A 16,434-nucleotide genomic window follows, 5' to 3' on the forward strand; every position below is an offset into this window, starting at 1 on the left:
TTTAAAAAAGTAAGAATACTTGAGGACACCAAATAAATAACTAACCAGGTAACAGCTGTTTATCTATTTCAATACCTCTGTATCAATGGGAGTTCTGGGGAGTAGTTCCTATATGGGCTCCGTGCAGCAATTTCAGCTATTTCTCCCACTGTGTGTGAAGTAAGGGTTTAACTATTCAGTTTCCCCAGAGCACGGAATGAACTCTCTGTGCCATGTTTACAGGATCAGGTAGGAAACAGGGAGATGTAATTGTGGAGGTGGTAGCTGAGGTTGAGATGAAGTCTCAGAAGGCTGAGGAAGGTACTAAGCCTGTGTTTTGCCTTCCAGTAATGAGCTGTTTTACTGTAGGCTTCCTGCTTACAGAGGAGCCTTGCTGGGAATATTTGGCAGATTAGCCACTGTAATCAGGAGATAGTGCTTGGTGAGACAGAGAAGCAGACACAAACACACAAATACATTGCTACACTGTGAATGGCTGAGGCCATCCACAAATACATTAATTACTTACTGCCCATGGAGGAATGGAGGGAAGTCCCTTTGGAGACTTCATTTGGTTGGGGGGATCAGCTGGTTGAGATGCTTGAGGCTCTGTGAGCTGAGTAAGAGACCAGGGCTGGTGCCACCACAACAGGCACCCTGAGAGAAGGATTAAATCACAGGATTAAATCAAAACCTCTGCTTAGCCTGGTGCAAGCAGACAGGCTTTCCATCTTCTGGAGCATCTACGTTGCTAACCTTGCATTTCACCTAACACTTTGTAAAAACCATCAGAAAAGAAATACTAGTTTCAGTTAATAGCAGACATTCTTTCTGTTGGTTCCTATCATTTTGACAGATGTCTTTATTGTATTTATTTGCCGTTACTGTGTTTCTTCAATGTGTAGGTTATTTTGTTCCCATGCCTCCTTGTTATTATCTTTATGATAGAAGGTGACTTAGAACTGTGACTTCAGTACATGTTACTGCAATGCCTAAGCCCCACTGCTTCATCAAAGGGTAGGGCACATCTTCACCAGCCCCATGAGGTTTCACCTAATTATAGAAGGACCTTGACTTTAGGGATTCCACTTACCAACCACTTTTATCTGTCAATAAGCAGATGAAAACAAACAGCAGTTTGCCCTTGGCCAGCAAACATTGCTTTTTCCTGAGTTCTGACACAAAGAACTGACATGTATGCATAAAAGGTGGAGCTTCCCTTTGGAATAAAGTGCCTTTAGTACAACCCAGGCCAAAACAATCATTTTTATTTGGTGAGGTATTGGAACAGGCTGCCTAGGGAGGTGATGGAGTCACCATCCTTGGAGGTCTTCAAGGAAAGAGTGGGTGTTGCACTGAGTGATGTGGTCTAGAGTGGTCACAGGCATGCGTTGGAAGATGGACTAGATGATCTTAGTCATCTTTCCAACCTTAACAATTCTATGATTTTATACCAGCTTACCCATCCCACTCCAACAGAGCCCAGGCACAGAACCGTACCCAGGTCCCAGGACCTGTACTGTGCTGGGCAGTAAATACATGGCAGGTTAAGTTCTTACAGACCAAGAGACACCAACAAGAGGTTCGTACAGAATAAGTATTTTATTCATGATGTAATTTTTTTTTTTTATTTACATTAAAGTTTTCTTGTATTTTGAACTCTGCTTGGATATCGAAATTAACAACTTTATGTGACTGTGCACCTGCTCTAAAAGAAATGGAGATAACACAGTTCTTTTCTGTAAAAGAAAAAAGAAAACTGCCTGTCAAAATCAAAGCTGATTTTTCTCATTCCCAGTAATTATTTTCTCACTTTCAAATTAATATGAGTGGAAAATGTAGTTTGCTATAATATAATAAATAGAAGACATTGGGTAATTAGTAGTGCTGGTATATTTCTAAAGTACTAAACAGACAAACAATAAACTGTGAATTTAATCACAAGTTCTTATACAGTTTAAAGACAGGAAAATTAGAGCTCTCAGCTACAGTCATTTGAGTAATCAAATCTGATCTGCATTATTTATTAGTTATTACATGCCAAGTGATTCCAACTGTACATTGCCTGAAATCTTTCCAAAGCAAACATACCTTTGTTTCTGTTTTCCTTTTTTTTTTTTTTTTAAATCAATGGCATTGCATAATTCATATTAATTCTGAGTTGCTTTCTTCATTTCCTGTGGACAACACAAATCAGCAATACTCTCTATTACTTGGACAGGCATCCAGCATCATCCAGAAAATCATTTTCAGATCTCTCCCTGATCAAAACTATTGACAAGATGCCTTCTTTTGGATTTTTTTTTTTTTTAATTAATCCCTTTTCCTGTGGCTATTTAACTTACTTTTCACTGTAGGATATATTTGTGATATGCTCCCAAAAACACTGTAGGAACTTTTGCCTGTATAACAAAATGGCTGAAGCATATTGGGTAATATTTCTGTTGGAAACACTTCTATTCCACTTGACTAATTAATCCAAACTGATGAAGTTTGAAGAAGCAGCATTATGCAGCTTTATACAGTTAGTTTTGTTGGATCAAGCCTTAGTTTTGGGTGACTTCTTGCTACAACACTTTAAAAAGGGAATTACTTAAAATACCATTGTTTATTTTCTTTCCTTAGCAACCAAAGAAATACAGAAATAAGTATTGGTTACCTTCATTTTCTGCCAGAAAAGCAGGTTTGGCGTTATATATGTCACTGTAAAAACTAAATAAAGTATTCACATCAATTGTGAACGATTTGTGCCAGCAAAAGTTAAAGCATCAAAGAAACCTCTTTAAAATGCTAACAAATTTACTTACAAACACCTATATTTATTATTTCATAAATAGGCGCAACAGGTTCCATAAAAAAAGATTAAATACAGACACAGTATGAAGAAACAATACATAGCCATATGTAAAGATTATAATTTAGCTGTCTCCAATCTGTTTCTGCATCTAATAAAATATCAGGTAAGCATTTGGCAGTTTTATACATAAAAGGACTTAAATGACATTTACTAACCAGTACACATAAAGTGATTTTCTTTTAAAAAAAGAAGCATTTTTAGGCAGTACAAAATAAATGTGTTTGCTCTTTATCAACACTGGTTTCCCTCTCGTTTTTGTGTTTATTTCATGAGACACAGCCAATATTTTAATTAATATCATTTGGGAATATTTTACTTTTTTTTTTCTTTTCTCCAAATAGTTTGAAAATATAGAACTATTAGTCAGTTGTTTAAAAATGAAGTAAAAATATGAATGTTTGCCAATTTAACCCTTTTTGTGAAATCCATAAACTGGAATGAGCCAGTTTCAATTACAGTTAGCTACAAAAACATTCACATTTTATACTCTAGGAGAGTGTAACATAGATGCTATTTACAAACTTGCTATGACTGCTACATCAAGCCATTTAAAAAGTCTTTAGTAGTTTCATATAAACACCCATTATGAAAAAACAATGGAAAATCCAGGACTTTTATCCGAGACATCTACAGTTGCTAAGGCAGTTACTATCGCAGCACTTCACAGCAAAAACCAACATAAAATCTGAATGGTCCAAGTTTCCTTCGGGGAAGAAGAAAAGCAATGTCCGTTACAGAACCTCAGGGTGGGGGTGGAAAGCAGAAAGAAAGAATGAAAAACAAAATGGGGGGAGGAAAAGAAAAAGAAAGAAGCAAGACTATTTTTCCAGAGTGGGTGACCCACAAGCTCAGATAGTCCTAAGTGCTTAGCAACTTGTATTTTGTAATAAAATGCAGAACTGCCTTGACTGCATAAAGCAATCCATGATGAAAAGACTTCCCTGCATTCCTCAGTGGAAAGGAGAGGTGTTTCAGATTTTCAGGTAAGGTAGAGTGCTTTGTCCCTCTGCATGCCCCTGTTCAAAGAGAAAAAGAGCAAACCTGATTTTTAAATTTGTCGAATTTTTAGTCGTGTTCTTTCCCCCAAAAAACATAACCCTGCTGTATCATTAATTCCAAGCACATCACTGGAGGACAGCTGTATTACCATGGTAATAGTAATAAAAATTTTTTTTTAATGGCTCCCAGCCAGCTCATGTCCCATCCCTGGAGACATTCAGGGTCAGGATGGATGGGGCTCTGAGCAACCTGATGTAGCTGTAGGGTGTCCCTGTTCATCACAGTGGAGTTGGATCAGCTAACTTTTAGAGGTCCCTTCCAACTCAAACGACCCTATGATTCTACAATTCTATGATATTAGTCCTGGAGTAACCAAAATGTGGTATGTTGGCAGCTTCAGGTAAGCGTGGGCAAGGGAGCACCAGATGGGTTCTGGTGGAGCTCAACACAACTAGCTTTTCCAGGCTATATGGGAGATCTCTCATAAATGCACACTTTCACAGTTTGTTCTTGACAGGGTTCAGCTTCAGCTGAAACATACCAACTCAGAGCAAAAAGGAACCATTTACTAACTTATAATAATAGCCTGTACAAGTCAGAAGAAAAGATATTTAAAGTAGAACTAACAGGGCTTGGTTCACAGTGCAGAGATTTTCTGGGTGAGAGTTCTACTCTTCATCTCCAGCTTAGTTGCCAAAACCCAGACACCAGTTCTGTTCTTTTATACCTCTACAGCTTACTTGGTTTGGAGTCCAAGATTAGCACAGAGCATACAATGCACTGGCAAAGCCAAGTTAGGCTGAGTCCATGCACAGAGTTACAGACACAAATCTATATACTGTATATACAGTCTTCTGAGAGCAAGCTTGTGCTGATTGGAGTTATGCCTAGTGGACACTTAGAGAATGCTGCTGGCAAAGATCTGACATTGCTTTTTCCAGAAGAGAGCAGGAATCAAAACTAGAGGTGGTTATGGACCACTTGTAGGGCTCCTGCAAAAGTCTGCAGCACAGATCAACAGATCAACACGTTCAGGTGGTACAGCACACAGGTGAGACCATTCTGCTGAACAAGCAGGCAAGCCATGAGGCAAAAGCAAAAAGTATAGGGCAGAGAGAGTGAATCCACTGAGCACACTAGTTAAAATCTGCCCTGGTGTCAAAAGTTTTAGTCCAAACATTTTTTGGATGTGGTAATGAGAAAACGATTTTTCTTCAGTTTGTGTTCCAGAAATACTTTAGAACAATACTGCAAGTCTAATCCTGTGTCTAAATAAATGTAATGGGTGAAACCAGTCTTTAGTTCTACCTTGTGCTTGGTTGTCTGTGCTGGATTTGACCCTTTGGTAGCAGCCAAGAGCTTTTGTCTGACTTTACCTTGGGTGTTCATGCCAAGGTCAAGGAGAGTTCAGGTTGGTGAATGTGTTCCCAAGGCATAACATCAGTTATTTAAAACTCAAAAGATATTTTCTGTTCAGGCTCTTAGAAGATTCCAGGAAGCTCCTGATACAGCAGTATGACTCCACAAAAACTATGCAAGAAGAGATTCTGAAGGGGCTTCTAACCTCCTGAGAGCTCCTACATATACGATATTTTGTTCCTGGTAAAGTTCATGTGATCTTATTTCCTTCCATGTGACTTGTACCCCTACACATCACCCATCTGTCTCCCTGACATGGGTTTCCATGACCCAAACCAGTTGTTTTCATTGATGGCAATGGAATATTTGGAGAAAACAGTTTACTGCATTTGCCTCTTAAATAGGAAGCGGTGATCCTGCTACTTCTTTTTTATGCTTTTTCCCTAAGATCTCAGTTCAGTTTTTCTAATGAATGCGAACTGTCAAAGACCAAAACTTATGTTCTGCAACAAGGTGACAAAAATCTCTAATAAATGTATGTACTGAACCCATATTTTCCCATAGTAGTCCAACTGCTGAATAAAAACAGTCATCACAGATATACTTCTGAAATACTGAAGGGAAACAGGCAACAAATCTGTTTTCAAACTGTCAGATACTCATGTCATGAATGTGGCTAGACACAAGGTGGCATTCACTGGCTGCTTACCCGTTACTGCAGTAGTCATTATTCCAGTCCACAGTCTGTGCTGGAGGATTTCTGCACCCTGAACGAACATACTCCATTGCTTGGGTAACAACTTGTGCAGCTGTTGATGTTGGATTGATGATATTCTGATAATCAGGCTGAAGAGTAAATCCCTAAAAGAGAAAGCAAGTGCATTACAATGCATGGAAATCATGCAACAGGTTGTGTGTATTAAACAACAAAAGTAAGGTATGTACTCCAAAATTGTAGAAGCTCTCCTTTCCAGCTGTACTTCAAGTTCTCGGAGTTGAAATAGTGGAAATGTGTAGGTGCTTTCTAAGTTTTAAACTCTTTGATTTGAGAGATAAATGGCACCAAAACGGTATTAGCTTTTACACTGTCACAGAATGGAACTAAAAGGGACAGAAGAGAAACAACTCAAGACCAAGAGAATAACTCAATCAACACTGGGGCATAAGGGTCTGCTTGCACCTTAGAGGATCCATTCAGATTGGCTGTAAGGACACAAACTAGTCGTTAATTCCCAAAATATGCAACAGAATCTTTTCGAAGGACGTAGGCAGCAGGTGGCTGACTGTTTTATTAGACTACACCTATTCACATATTGTTCTCAACCCTCTTTTTCTTCATTCACTCACAAAGAGACCATCTGCTGCTTCTTTTATTTGTACTTCTCTCTCAACTAAACAGAAATTCAGCCAAAGCTTTTTAACAGTTGTTAGACTACTGTAGTAAAAGTAGCACAGAATAACTTGCTTTCTGAAACCAAGAAGATGAGAAAAAAGTGGAAGTTACAAAGGACATTTAACTCACTCCCTAAAATATCTGTTATTTTAAAAGTCATGATTGTTCTCTTTTGATATATTAGACTATATCATTTTAAATATTCTGTTTTGAAACCAAGACAGTGATTGAAATTTCAAGACTAGGAAGAACTGCCTTAGTGTACCTGGTTTGCTGTATATAAATGGACATCATATTCCTGTAAAGTCAGAAGAACTACATTAGATAAAGTATGTGAATGCTGTACAGAAGCAACTGCTGAAAAAAACCCACCAGAAAATAGCCTCCTTCCTGGGGCAGTGGCACACAACTCCCAGGCAAGTAAGTGGGATGTGTAGCTGCTAAATCAGAGACTGAACTTGATCCAGGATACTTTGAAAATCCACTTCTGTCCAAAGTCCACATATAGGGCAGATAGGATTAAAGCTCATAGCTTTCAGTTTAAAAATACAGTGGTTTAGGTATGGCTAATTTTGGGGAGAGCTGTTTTCAGATGCAGGTTAGCTTAGCCACCCTACTTTTTATACAAGATGAATGAGAATTCTCATTTGACACCTGCTCCCCTCCCTCCTCCAAAATGAGCTTCCTTCAAATATAAAATGTCCCTTCCTTCTTCACATCTGCCCTTCATGTTGCCATCTCCTTACTCTGCTCATCCTGACCACAGATTTTAGCTTAGGGCACAAATTAGTCATAGAACCATAGAATATCCCAGGTTGGAGGACTCATGAGGATCCCAACTCCCAGCTCCACACAGGACCACCCAAACTCAAACCCTATGTCTGAGACCATTGACCAAACTCCACTTGAACTTTGGCAGCTTGGGGCTGTGACTGCTGCCCTGGCAACACTGTTTGACTTTGATCACTACTTTCATCTGTAGTCATGTGGAGAAGGGACTCACACCTCATGTCTTAAATGCTCTAGGAAGCCTCACTTTATCCTTGATGAGCCAAGAAACAGGTCGTTAGTAATGAGCAAGTTCAGGAACTGATTTCAACATCTAGTTGCAGTGTAACTTATACACTGCCTTGCTAATAAGATAAAATAAAATCCGCTGCTCACAACTGTAACGCCATCAGGCTGCACATCAGGCTGCATAAACAACCCCATGCCTGCAACTAATCCAAAGGAAACTGTAATTGAGCAGACTTCCCAATGACTTTAATTGGAGTTTTGTGTAATTACAAGGCAGAAAAATTGGTTTTGTATATCACTGTCATAGTTTTTATACAAAACATTGCCCATAAGGCCTTTCTAATTTAGCTGTAAGAGGAAACTAACCACAGAAACACGGTCTGCCCTCAGGCACTTGGGTTTACCTTAGGTAGCAAAGTCCCTGAGCGATCTCTTATCATTCTTCATGAAACAATCATCTGTATGAGAACAACACTGAATGGGACTAGCAGCTGAGCAGCACTGCAGAGCAGGCCCTGAGGCTCATGCTGCAAGAATGAAGTTCTTCAAGTGAGAACATAGGTTTCATTTCTTCTGGGCTTAGGACAAATAATCAGCTTAGATGTGGGAAGATGGCCCTCTGGTTAAAATGTCAGTGTGCTTGCTTGCACTTAGACTGGACTGATATGGACTGAATACTGCTGAGGTACCCCAGCACCATCCAGCACTGAGCCCGGTGGGGAACTACCAGCAACAGAGCTAAAGGTGCAGACGTTGGACCTGAACTCAGTATGAAAGACAATCACCTAGGATTATGTTTAAAATGTAAACAATAATTAAGATTTTTCATCAGCAGAAAAAGCTCTGAAACAGTGCATTTGTACAAGACGGGGAGCCAGCCTTGTACCAGGCTCGTAGTAAATATTTGTATATGATTTATGTAAGCCCTTAACAAACAATGATGAAATAAAAAGTGCTCAGAAAACGAGTGCTTCGAGGTCTAATTAAACAATGCTGAATGTTTTTGCATTGTAATGCTCAAGAGAAAATCACCAACTGTTTTGCAACATGCCTAGAATTTTAAATTTCATTTTCTTGTTCCAGATTGAAATAAAAATAGGGAACTTGATAAAGATTAATTCGATGTCAGGAGGGACATTTGCTCTTTAATTAGATTTCTGTAGCCCTAGCAGTTTCGCTGTGCCACTGTAGCAAGTACTAAAAAGCCTGCAGCAGAACTAAACAGTGATCCTCATCTCCACACTTTACTGGGAACTAATTTCATTTCCTGCCTGTCTGGAGAGGTATTTTCAACAGGCATCAATGTTTTTGTCTTCACAACTGATTTATTCATCAATCTCAATGTGATATTTTAAACCTTTAAATTACATCCAAATCCTAAAGCATCTGTTTATTACACAAGGAAATTGAAAATCTGTCTGTGTGATATCATACAAAGATTTTTCCTTAAGGTTATAAAGGAAGTTGACAGATATTAATGATTTTTTTTCTCTTGACCTCATTCGAAGACAAAGTATAACAAAAAAAGAGGAAGAAATCTGGACAAATACAGCAGGTTCCTGAGCTTACTGTATACAATATATACCAGAAAAAATGAGACTATTATTTTTGGCAGGCTATGCAATCACCTTGCTGTATACATTTATTTTCTAAAGGAAAAGAAACACCCTGAACTAGATTGAAATGACTTATTATTTATAAAAATAAAAAAATAAAATAAAATGTGACATACATTAATCTTCTGCCTCTTTCTTATGCAGACACTTGCAACCATGGTTACTAGACATTAAGAATACAGTCTTGCTTGCTATACCCATGAACCAAAGCGGGACAGAGACAGTAGTGGGACTCACCATACCACACTGCATGGGTGAAAGATTTTACATAAGGAAGAAAAGCTTCCAGTAGGGCAACTAAAAAGTGTTCTTTATGGACTGAGGCTTTGTGGGATGGAGTGAATCCTTGGTCTCATCCCTCTCCATACAGAACAGCACAATACATCTGGATGGAGAGCAGGGTATGCTCAGAAAGAAGCATGAATGTTTGCATATGTAGGAAAAGGAAAGAACAACATCTCAAAGAAAACAGGATGCAGCTTCAGATGCTGCTTTGGTCTGAGATTTGGAGAAATCATGTGATTTGAATGACAGCAGTGAAGATTCATGTTACTTAATCCAAAGTAAGTAATAAGTAAACATCTTGTCAAATCTATGAAACAGACTGGAAAGAAAGAACTCTGTATCAGTTAAAAAATACACTTATAAGGTACTTGTATGAGCATTTAATGCAAAAATATATCCCTGTGTTCTAATATACTAGGATTCTTTCAATGTGTCAAAAGAGTATGAAGGAAAAACTGTTGCACAATGGATTTGCCTTTAGCAAAGAAGAACTTCCACACAGCTCCTTGTAATAATATTTAATAAAAATAGAGCGTATTCTAGAATTACAAGTTAAATATGCTCAATATCAGGATCTAATTTCAATCTAAGTATGAGAATAGGACTAAAAGGTCAATTTTTACATTGTAAAGGTTCAGCACTGCAAATGAGTACCCCAAAAGTCTGCAGTCTTCTCCATGTGATTTAATTATTTCATTAGCTGGTTTGGAATGGAATGAATAGAGAAAAAGAGCTACCAAAATTATTTAGATAAAATATAGGACTATTTAAAAGAAATTAAAAAAAACAAAAACAAAAACTGCTAAGCTTATGAACAACAAACTAATACATGAAGTTTACTTTGTCTTGTGCATTTTAGGAGAATTTGGATTCATTGCATCAGCTGCATACTCTACAGAATTAACTGATTTTAAAATAACAGAAACTGTGCAGTGACTGAACTTCTGCAGTTTTTGTGGAACCCTTGAGGAAGCCCTCCAGCTGGCAACCTCTCCTGATTTGGCAGCTGCACACGTGCAGATGAGGGCTGCTGGAAGGGGTGAGAATGCGCTGTTCCCTGCAGAGCTGATGGAGATCAGCTCCTTGTCCTCCCAGCAGTGAGGGCAGAGCTCACTCCCCAGGCCAGCACTTCTTGTCAGTCCCTCCTCAAAGCAGCACACAGAAGAGTTTGTGGATTTCATGCATTGTTGTTTTGGAGAGCTGTGACTGCACTCTGCATCTGCATGTGATTTTCCTTGGAGCTGGCAGTTCTGCACACATGCTACAAACAGGTTTTCAATTAGAAACTATTCTTCTCTTGGAGAAAACAAGTAACCAAACCTCTCACAGCCACCAAGAGAAAGCAGAGATCTGTAGAAGCACAGAATCATAGAATATCCCAAGTTGGAAGGAACTCATAAGGATCATCCAACCTCTGGCTCCACAAAGGATCATCCAAAAATCAGACCATATTTCTGCCACTGCCATTGACCCTTACGCTAGTAAGCCACTAACTATTTCAAAGATGGAGGTTAGAAAAAACATATATATCCCACCACTGTGGGAATTGTGGCTGCTGCCTCTAGGATTCCTAAAGTTCATCTGTTGTTCTGCAAAGGTGTGTCTGTGAACACTTCCAGGAGAAAACTACTAGCAAGCTGTTGACATTTCACCTCTCTCCTACCTATTAAACTTCACGCTGCAGTATGGCATAAGAAAATTTACCCTGCTGCCTATTCTTCAGGTATATTCATCTGTTGGCAAGGGCGGTGGTGTTTCTGAAAGGAAAAATGTCTCCTGTTGCAAGTTGTGCTGTAGGGAGTGGGATGCTAATTAGTTTCTTGTTGCTCACATAAATTGGATGGCTGCTGGAGCCTCTGGAAAAGGCTTGGGGTAACCACACCTTTGTCTTACGAGGAGCTGCTGAGGGAACTGAGATTGTTCAGTGGACAGGAGAAGAGGTTCAGGAGAGATCTTATTGTTCGACTGCCTGAAAGGAGATTGTGGTGAGATGGAGGTCAGCCTCTTCTCCCAGATAATAGGATTAGGATGAGAGGGAATGGCCTGAAGTTGTGCCAGGGGAGGCTCAAGTTGGATTGTAGGAAGAATTTCTTCTCAGAGAGTGGTAATGCATTGGAACATGTTGCCCAGGGAGCTGGTGGAGTCAGTGTTCCTGGAGGTGTTTAAAGAAAGGGTATATGTAGTACTTAGGGACATAGTTTAGTGGGCAATGTTGGTGGTAGATGGACAGTTGGACTAGATGATATTAGAGGTCTTTTCCAACCTAAATGACTTTCTGATTCTGTGATTCTTCGCTATGGAGGATAGCAAGCAGCTGAGGGAAAAGGAACCTGAAAGAACATTGAATTACATGCAACTATCACTTCTGCTTTGTCAGACTACATATTCTCCCATTCTTCTTTGTTGTCTTTTTAAGAAATAGATGGGCCTAAGTTGTGTTACTGGGACAACAGCCTCATACTGGGTCTTCCCCTCTCCTTGCCATGGACTGGCCATGCAGAGTAAGGCTACACCTGCTTTTTGTCCTCATTGCTGCTGACCCTGTGCTGTTGTCACTGTGCTGGGGCTAATTTGGAGAGATCCTTGTCTTTTCCATTATCTTTTTGCGTTGTTTACATGCTCTGTGATCAGCAGAATTTGCTCAATTTCAAGCGGAGTGGAGATGTGAAGTTCTTGGCATCTGACTCCAAAGGAGGCCATTACTTTCAACTTATAATTTCTTGTCTTTAGTACTGTAATGCAGTACAAATTCATGGGTACAATGTTTTTTACCATTTCTTGACTAGAAAAAGTCATACCTGAGAAACTAGAAAGGGTATCATCATTGCAACATGAGGGAAATTATAGTGATGGTAGTACACCTCATGCTTTAAAATTTAACATAGCTTTTGCTTTGTCTTTGCCAGCATCATTCTTTAAAGGAACTCTATTCCATATTTAAACTCAATTTATCAATAGTGTAAACTGTTTTATGGCCCTCCCAAAATAAAAGAATATAAGACACACAGTACAAATATTCTAAAGTGAAACTACATAGATTTTCCAGAGCTCAAGAGTGTAGTACCATGAAACAGAAGCAGGGCCATAAGATATATAAACTAACTTATAAACTGCAGATGTTTCATAGTGCTTAAGATAAATGTAATTAAGATTGCCAGTGTGACATTCCAGCAGGTAATAAGCACCTTTCACCTTGAGTAAAGCTCAAAAATATCTCACTGTGGATTCTTCGTTATAAGGATCAGAGTTTCTGACTAAGCATTATCAGTCAGCCAAAATATTATAGCTAACCTTTCATGAATTTAACAGTGGGAAGCAGGAACACAGAGGTACAGTATTTCTCACTTCACTGTACTTGCACTTAGTAAAGCAAAATGTAGCATAGAGTAGATCTACAAATTTACTTCTATACACCTGTTTTCTACAACTATTGTCTTGTGTTCTCTCTCAAGATAGATGTAACTCAGTTGCAAACAGCACATTTCACAGATGAGTGAAAGTCCTCTCAAACAACTCACATACACACCGTATGCTATAAGCATGCAACTTGGTAAAGTACAGCATCAGAAGATTCATATTATCTTACCTTTTTTTGTGGTATAAAATGATTTGGAATAACTCCAAAATGTTTGAATTCATATAATTATGATGATGTATACTGTGTGTATATATAACCCTTAAGAGTATCCAGTATCTGCATTACATCTTTCACTAGTCATTACTGTACTATTCATACAATAATTAAGGACAGATTTTTAATTATGTTCTGTAAATTGTGCCTACTGGTGATTCTGGAGAAGACACAGCATCATAGAATGGCTTAGGTTGAAGGGGACCAGAAAGATCACCTAGTTCCAACCCTTTACCACAGACAAGGCTACCACCCACCAGCTCAGGCTGCCCAGCCAGCCAACCTGGCCTTGAATGCCTCCAGGGATGGGGAATCTACAATCTCTCTGGGCAGCCTGTGTATGTGCCTTACCAACCGCTGAGTAAAGAACTTCTTCCTAACATCTAATCTAAATCTCTCCTCTTTTAGTTTAAAGCCATTCCTCTTGTCCTCTCTATCAGACCATGTAAAAAGTTGGTCCCTCTCCTGTCTATAAGCTCCCTTCAAGTACTGGAAGGCCACAATGACATCTCTCTTATCCAGGCTGAATGAGTCCAACTCCCGCAGCCTGTCTTCATTTATGGCCCTTCTCCAGACTCCACATTGGTCCTGTTCTGGAGGCCGCAGTCTATTACTCATGATCATTTAATTTAACATGTATAACACAACCTGTGCTGCTTCAAAGTCTGACTGTTACAAGTCACATTCAGCAAAAGATGCTAGTACATACTACAATAATGTGTGCACATTTTCTAGATATACCTGCCCTTTGTTTCCAAGATGTTTTCCATAAGTCTTAAAATTTCACTTTTATTTCAACATAATTTTAAATTTGCAGATAGATCCACACTCCTATTTAGAGGATGTCACCTGAATTTGGTTAGGGAGACACAAACATGATGAATGTCATTGCTAGCACAAGCAGTTCAACTGATGCATCACCTAGGTAAACTCATTCTTTTCCTCTCATCTTTCAAAGATCAAACCCTCAGACTGCAAAACCACAGTTTTGGAACTCTGTAGAAGTACAGCTCCCCAGTTCCCCAGACAGCTGAAAAATTCAAACTTACTTGCTGCATTGTAGGTGAATGTAAAGCAGACTGGACCTGCATTGGTAGCTGGTTTCCAATGGACTGCTGCATTGAAATTGGCTGATGTTGCTGAATGTTGAGATGCTGGTGCAGAGGAGGGCTGATCTGAAGTGGTGGTGGTGGGGACACAGCCATGTTTGCTATGGAAACAGTCACTGGCATTTGGTTGTTGGGCTTGGGTGCTATGTTCCTGGGGATATTGGCATGCATAGCAGTGATGTGAGGATTCATTCCTGGTTGTTGGTGATAGTGGGAGCTGAGGTACAGTGCAGAGTGAGTCTGGGCAGACCCATGAAACACTGACTGTTTTGAATTCATCATCTGAGGCTGCGGGGAGGCTTTGACATCAACAGGCTCACTGTAGCTCTGGTGGGAAAAATGAGAAACAGACAATATTTAGAAGCCACAAAATGCTGCTGTTCACCTACCTACAGCCTCGACTGTACAGATGGATCTTTGCACACCTCTCAATATTTTTTAAGAGTAGATTGAAGGAAAGGAGTATCTGCCAACATCAGTGTTCTGTAGGATAGTCAAGAACTTTAGTTTTTAAAGAATCTCACCATAGGGAAACACTTACCTTGACAATTAAAATGTCCCTGCCCTGGAGTTTGGTTATCATGCTAGACCAACAGTGATTACTATTACCTTAAACATTTTCCTTCAGCATCATGAAAAGAGAGGTTAGACCCCTGCTTCCTGATCTAGCTTGACATTTTGCTTTTTCAAAACTTGGAACTGGCATCACTGACCTAATAAATTACACAACAAAGAAAACCAAGCCTGTCACATTTATTCACACGACATTCATTACTATTGTTCTCAGATTTGCTGGCCTAGTTGAAAACAGACTCAAGAGGGTGGGTACTGGCAAAAGTCTGCAGTGATCTTTGAATATGATTTCCCTGTGCAGTGCCTCATTTTCCTATCTGCAGGAGTAAGAATTTCAGTGTACTTTACCATAGATATTGACAACTGTTAATACTGGTTTATCAGTGGACATCTCACACTGTGAAGAGGCTCATGCAGATGTTCTTCTGCACTGAATAAATGTACTAGTTGCTTTTACTGTGAAGTATTCTGCGCCGAGATGCTATCTAGACCTGTATGAAGTATGTTTCATAAGTCATGCATGCAGAAAGAAAAGGAAAATTCTGAATAATATTACTTTTTAGCAAAACTTCCTCCATAAATCGGATTCATAAAGTTCTTAAAATCCAGTTTTAACTGATGCCTATATAAATGTTAGACTTCATTAGACAGAAGGAAAACTATCTTACCACAGTTTGAAGAATATTGCATGGAATAATAGAAAATGCACAGTTTCAAAAATTTTATAGTCTATTCTGATTTTTTAAGAATGGTAGTAATAAAAATTTTCCATTAATAGGTATGCATTTTATGAATACTCTTATTTTTAATATACACATATTGTTACATCTGATTTGCTCCCAATTTGTTTTCCATACTCTAATTTTCTTACATCTTCTCAGTGCTAACTCTGTGTGCTCAAATAAATGATAAGAAAATTTAAGAATTAACTCCCAGGTACTTATTGTGGGAATCATAATTTGCAGTTAAGCAAATTGGGATTAATAGACAGTGAAAGGTGAAACATGCTGGAAAAAAAACGGCAGAAATGTCCCTTTGGAGAAAGAAGTCACTTTGTCAAAACAAGGGCTGAAAGATGCATATATGCCCTTATTCGGTGACCTCCATGTCATGTTTGCTCAGTTTACAAGTCAGAGTAAGTTTCACGTTACTCTCAGCATTCCAGGGTCAGTGCAGTCGAAAAAAGCCTATTTGTATTCTGAAGGACGTAGCACCACCAACAATCCACCTACACGCACGTTACTGAAACTGGTTCATTACATGCGATGATAAAGATAAAAAAGATAACTTCATTTTTCCTATGCAAAACTGCAGTTGCATTAGCAAAAAAAAAACAAAAACACTTATTTTCTCCGGCCATCTAAGGAAAATTAAATGTATACTCTAAAACAAATGCAAATCTTTGCCTCTGTGGATCTGCCTGGCGCTGCTCACATGTTAGTGTACACATCTGTGGTATGTATTATATGAATTTTCACAGTATTGTGATGCAGACATAAAAAAATTGCAGATAGTAAAAGATAAAACTTGAAAATCAGTACACAATCTGCCTTTTTTTTTTTTTTTTTTTTTTTTTTTTTGTATTAGTCCTAAAATACTAAGCTAATGTTCATGAT

General features: G+C 38.8%; 1 protein-coding gene across 3 annotated transcripts in view; it reads right to left on the reverse strand.

The window, feature by feature from the left end:
- Nucleotides 1-2,081: 2,081 nt before the first annotated feature.
- The window catches only part of TOX (thymocyte selection associated high mobility group box), a 222,491-nt gene continuing 208,138 nt past the window's right edge, over nt 2,082-16,434 (reverse strand). For all 3 annotated transcript variants that reach the window (XM_031612807.2, XM_090137619.1, XM_090137618.1), the window contains 3 exons: nt 14,186-14,572; nt 5,904-6,055; nt 2,082-3,852 (listed from right to left, as the gene is read on the reverse strand). In XM_031612807.2, coding sequence (XP_031468667.1) covers nt 3,816-3,852; nt 5,904-6,055; nt 14,186-14,572 — 576 coding nt within the window. In that variant the 3' untranslated portion in view covers nt 2,082-3,815. The remainder of the gene's footprint in view (nt 3,853-5,903; nt 6,056-14,185; nt 14,573-16,434) is intronic.

This window comes from Phasianus colchicus, chromosome 3 (assembly GCF_987193195.1).
Source record: "Phasianus colchicus chromosome 3, bPhaCol1.hap1.1, whole genome shotgun sequence".
NCBI classification, from domain to species: Eukaryota; Metazoa; Chordata; class Aves; order Galliformes; family Phasianidae; genus Phasianus; species Phasianus colchicus.